General features: G+C 47.9%; 1 protein-coding gene across 1 annotated transcript; it reads right to left on the minus strand.

Moving 5' to 3' along the window:
• Window positions 1-641: 641 nt before the first annotated feature.
• Window positions 642-2,944, minus strand: LOC130203960 (paramyosin-like). Its single transcript, XM_056430430.1, has one exon. It carries the CDS (start codon window positions 2,942-2,944, stop codon window positions 704-706), a length of 2,241 nt encoding a protein of 746 aa, XP_056286405.1. The 3' UTR covers window positions 642-703.
• Window positions 2,945-4,959: the final 2,015 nt, after the last annotated feature.

The following is a 4,959-nucleotide window of genomic DNA, read 5'->3' on the forward strand; positions in this document are numbered from 1 at the left end:
GGGCCTGCGTTCTCGGCCGAGGGAACCGGCATCTAGCCGGCCCCCCCGACAGAGGAACAAGGACCCACCCATCGCTGCTCGTAGCTTTGATTTTTGAATTATTTTTCTAAAGGGAGGGAGGAAGCCGGATCTACCAGACTACTCCCTTTAAAAAAAAAAAGAAGCTTTTTTTTAACTCGTAGTCAAAGTGGCGGAACGATCGGCGGGCCCGCGTTCTCGGCCGAGGGAACCGGCATCTAGCCGGCCCCCCCGACAGAGGAACAAGGACCCACCCATCGCTGCTCGTAGCTTTGATTTTTGAATTATTTTTCTAAAGGGAGGGAGGAAGCCGGATCTACCAGACTACTCCCTTTAAAAAAAAAAGAAGCTTTTTTTTAACTCGTAGTCAAAGTGGCGGAACGATCGGCGGGCCCGCGTTCTCGGCCGAGGGAACCGGCATCTAGCCGGCCCCCCCGACAGAGGAACAAGGACCCACCCATCGTTGCTCGTAGCTTTGATTTTTTAATTATTTTTCTAAAGGGAGGGAGGAAGCCGGATCTACCAGACTACTCCCTTTAAAAAAGAAAAAGCTTTTTTTTAACTCATAGTCAAAGCGGCGGAACGATCGGCGGGCCTGCGTTCTCGGCCGAGGGAACCGGCATCTAGCCAGCACCCCCGACAGAGGAACAAGGACCCGCACATCGCCACAGCTTTGATTTCTGAATTATTCCCTCAGCTCCTTCACCTGCTCCTGAAGATTGTCCTTTGCGAGGTTCAGGGCCACCATCTCTGACTGAAGCACAGCATTTTTTCCAGCGTAGGTCTGTTCGTGGGAGACCTTTTTCTCCAGGACCCGAAGGTTCTTCTGCACAGCTTTGTTCTGCCTGATCAGAGCAGCCTTCTCTGGCTTCAGGGCTTTGTAGTTCTTCTTGACTTCCATCAGAACCTCCAGGCCGTTGTTTAAACCCTGGATGGTTTCTGACTTCTCCGTGATTTGTAGCTTCAAGGAGTCGGTCTTTTCTTTGAGAACATCGAACTTCCTCTTGTAGTCTTCTTGTTGGAGGAGCCTGAGGATGGCCTTTGAGTGTGTCTCAAACAACACTCCGTTCTCCTCCACCAGGGTTCTCTCCTTATCTTCCAGGACAGAGATGTTGCACCTGAAATAGTCTCCGATCTCCAGCTGTTCGTTGGCAGCCTGGATCTGCTGGTTGAGACCAGCGTTGTCTATTTCCAAAGCTTCCGAGCGGGCCTGTGTTTCGCTGCCGACAATCGTCCAGAGCTTCACCTCATCAAGCTTCTGGTTTAGGAGCTGGACTTCCTGCTGCAGAGCTGCATTCTGAAGGTCGGCCTCCTCATTGGAAGCTTGTACCACCAGGGTTTCCTTCTTGAATGTTTCTCCCAGCTGGACTTGTGTCTCCAGCTCCTGGATCTGCTGGTTCAGGCGAGCATTGTCTATTTCCAAAGCTTCCGAGCGGGCCTGTGTTTCGCTGGCCACGCTCCTCCAGAGCTTCAACTCATCAAGCGTGTGGTTGAGGAGCTGTACTTCCTGCTGCAGAGCCGTATTCTGAAGGCGGGCCTCCACATTGGAAGCTTGTACCACCAGGGTTTCCTTCTTGAATGCTTCTCCCAGCTGGACTTGTCTCTGCATCTTCTGGATCCGATGGTTCAGGCGAGCGTTGGCTGTTTCCAAAGCTTGAGAGCGGGCCTGTGTTTTTCTGCCCTCGCTCTTCCAGACCTTCACCTCATCAAGCTTGTGCTTGAGGAGCTGTACTTCCTGCTGCAGAGTCGCATTCTGAAGGTCGGCTTCCTCATTGGAAGCTTGTACCACCAGGGTTTCCTCCTTGAATGCTTCCCCCAGCTGGACTTGTGTCTGCAGCTCCTGGATCTGCTCCTGGATCCGATGGTTCAGGCCAGCATTGGCTGTTTCCAAAGCTTTAGAGCGGGCTAGTGTTTCTTTGCCCTCGCTCTTCAAGACCTTCACCTCATCAAGCCTTTGGTTGAGGAGCTGTACTTCCTTCTGCAGATCCTCATTCTGAAGGTGGGCCTCTGCAACGGTAATTTGCACTGCCAGGTTTTGCTTCTTGATGGCTTCTCCCAGCTGGACTTGGGTCTGCAGCTCCTGGAAGTGAAGTTTCAGTGCGAGGTTCTCTTGGTCGATCGCCTCCTTATCAGCTGTTGAGCGGTTGAAGAGCGCTTCCTCCAAAGCAAACTCTCCTTGAAGTTTAAATTCCAGGACCTTGATATTTCCCTTGATCTCCACATTCTCCTGTCTGGCCTGTTCACAGTCAAGCTTCAGCTGCTGGAAGCTCCTGAACTTCTCCTGCTGTTCCTCCATTTTCTGCATCAGACCGTCCCGCTCACTGTCCATCTGTTCTTTCTCCTCTTTTGCTGTTTTGAGGAGGTTCTGGAACATGCTGTGGTTTTGAGCCTTGTCCTGGAGCACCCTGACTTGTTTCTTGAGGGTGTCACATTCTTTCATGGTGGCGATTTTCTCTGAGTTAAATTGTTGAGATCTCTTGTGAACAATGTCCAGTTGTTCCCAGCCTTGGATCTCTACCTGGCTTGTGTGGATGGCCATGCTGAGGGACTTCAGCTGTGCGGCGAAGTTCTTCAGGGTGATTATCTGCTTCTCTTGAGGACTTTCCTCGGGTTCCTCAATTGCAGTCAATCCCAGTTGGACGGGTCTTGCTCCATGCTGATGTAAAGCCACTGGTTCCGGTTGTCTTCCCGTTTCCTGTTTAGGCTTGGCATTGCACCTGGCAATGCCAAGCCTGGTATTTCCAACTGGTCCTAGTTGTTCCGGTGCCCTTTGTCCTCTTAGCGGCCTGCATACTTCCAGGTTTTCTCTTGGCTGAGGTAAGCCATTGGGCTTTTCCGGTGCCATCTGTCCTTGTTGCTGGCCGAAATTTGCCTTGTTCCTGTTGACTCTTTGCTTTCCGTACAATGCGTATTGTGTGTTCGACATAACTACTGAATATAGTGGAGTGCTATCGTAAGATAAAAAAACCAAAAATTAAGTAAATTATGCGAATTATGTGGAAGCTGTAAAGTCCTGTGAGAAAAGAGCTCCTTATATATACTTCTCAGAGCTCCACATCAAAGGACGATGGCACATCAGTGATGTCACGGCAAAGGCACAGCAGTGATGTCACATCAAAGCCGCATCAGTGATGTTATGTCATAGAGTTAAAAAAACAGAGCCTCTGGAGTCACATGTCCATGTCGCTCAGTCGTTGCCTGGAAACAAGGAACTGCAATGCATTGTGGGTAATGAAGGATTGGAGGAGAACTCTCAAGAACTTTCAAGCTGTTGTAATTCAAATGTACTTTGTCAAAACTATCCCAAATGTCACCATCTTGGTGAGGCAGGACTTCTGCATACTAATATGAACTTAAACTGGCAAGCAGGATTCTAATAATTGTCTTAATAATAATAGATAACAAATAATTTTCAAACTATGCTTCTACATATAGCTTTCATTAATGGCACAGTGCATTGTTTGTTTTTGAACGGAAAGTCACCGTTTCTCTTTATGTTTCTATATAATGTGTGTTTTTCTCTCTTTGATCTTTGTTCTTGTGTGAAGTGTAAAATAATTTTTTTATTCTTTGACATGCTTTGCGATCTGTTTTTGGCGGACGAACACATTTGTTCAGCTGCGTTCACACCAAAAGCGTAATGCAAATATTTGCAACACTTTCGTCGCTTGACCATTTGTGGCGTTGCGCTTCACTTGCGAGAGGGGCGGGGCTTAGAGGGGGCGGGGCTTATCTCCGTGGAAACTGTTATCATTTCCTCCATCCACCATTAATAACTAACCACTAGTTCTGCTTTATATTTGTTGAGGACATCACACACACGTCGGAACATCTAACGCCCTCGTGTTTGGGTTCATAACAACAACTATATATATATATATAATTAGGCTATGTTGGCTCGCACGGCCACATCTGATTCACTGTCTCTTCCAGCTCCGATTCACCAACGGCGCAGCAGCTCAACGCCGATTGGCTTTCGCACCTCGGCGTCGGGCGATTTTTAGAATATTCGCAGTGCACATATTGGACTACCAGAGCACAGGTGTTATCGCTCCCTTAAAGTGGCCAGTTAATTAATTGCAGCATCGTTAGTGTGATCAGTTACAGCTGTGCTGCTGCGCCACGTTCAAACGAGTCTCGCCCAATTGCAGCGCTCCTTTTGTTTGTGTTTGACAGTCAACCAATCAGGAACATTTCACCAGACGACTGACCTATCAGCATTCAGCTGACGCAACATGTGTTAGTTCAGATAATATTCTCAAAAGTGTAATAATAAATAATGAAATAATATTCGCATTGCGCAATTCGCCACCCGGTGACAATTTGCGTCCATCGTAACCACTCGCATCTCTCAATTTACTGTTCAAACACAGTCATTAGCCAATCAGAACGCTTGTACTGTTGTTGCCATATAATAATTAATTTTTTCCATCGCAGACTTTTTTTAACCTTAAGGCACAATCCCACCAGACGCGACTATAAAAAACGCAGCCGCACCATAAATGTGCCGGGCAAAACAGCTCTGTGCGCCTGTGGAGTGGACCTGCGTGCGTAACCAACCATTGATTTGGGGTTCAATATATTTTTTTAAAAAGAAAGAAAAGAGTACGGCGAACACCACCATCTATTCCATGAGTTGTGTCTCGATGGCGAGGCTTTCAGTTGCACTTCCGACCGAGCAGGAGTCAGTTTGAGTCGTGTTTAGATTTATAATTATAAAGATCTTCGTAATTAAATACCGCCAATATAATATATAATATGAGGTTCTCCTCGGGTAAACAGGAAGGAAAGCCTGACTCCTGCTTGATTCGATTGGCTGCCTTGGCCGAGTGTGACATTGATGAGCGGTGCTCCTCCGACCTCCGCGCCTCGCGCTTAAAGTTGAGAATATTTAAACTTTTAAGCACGCCTGAAAAACGCAAGAAACCCGCGCCGCGTGGC

Source organism: Pseudoliparis swirei, chromosome 13 (genome assembly GCF_029220125.1).
Source record: "Pseudoliparis swirei isolate HS2019 ecotype Mariana Trench chromosome 13, NWPU_hadal_v1, whole genome shotgun sequence".
Classification (NCBI taxonomy): domain Eukaryota; kingdom Metazoa; phylum Chordata; class Actinopteri; order Perciformes; family Liparidae; genus Pseudoliparis; species Pseudoliparis swirei.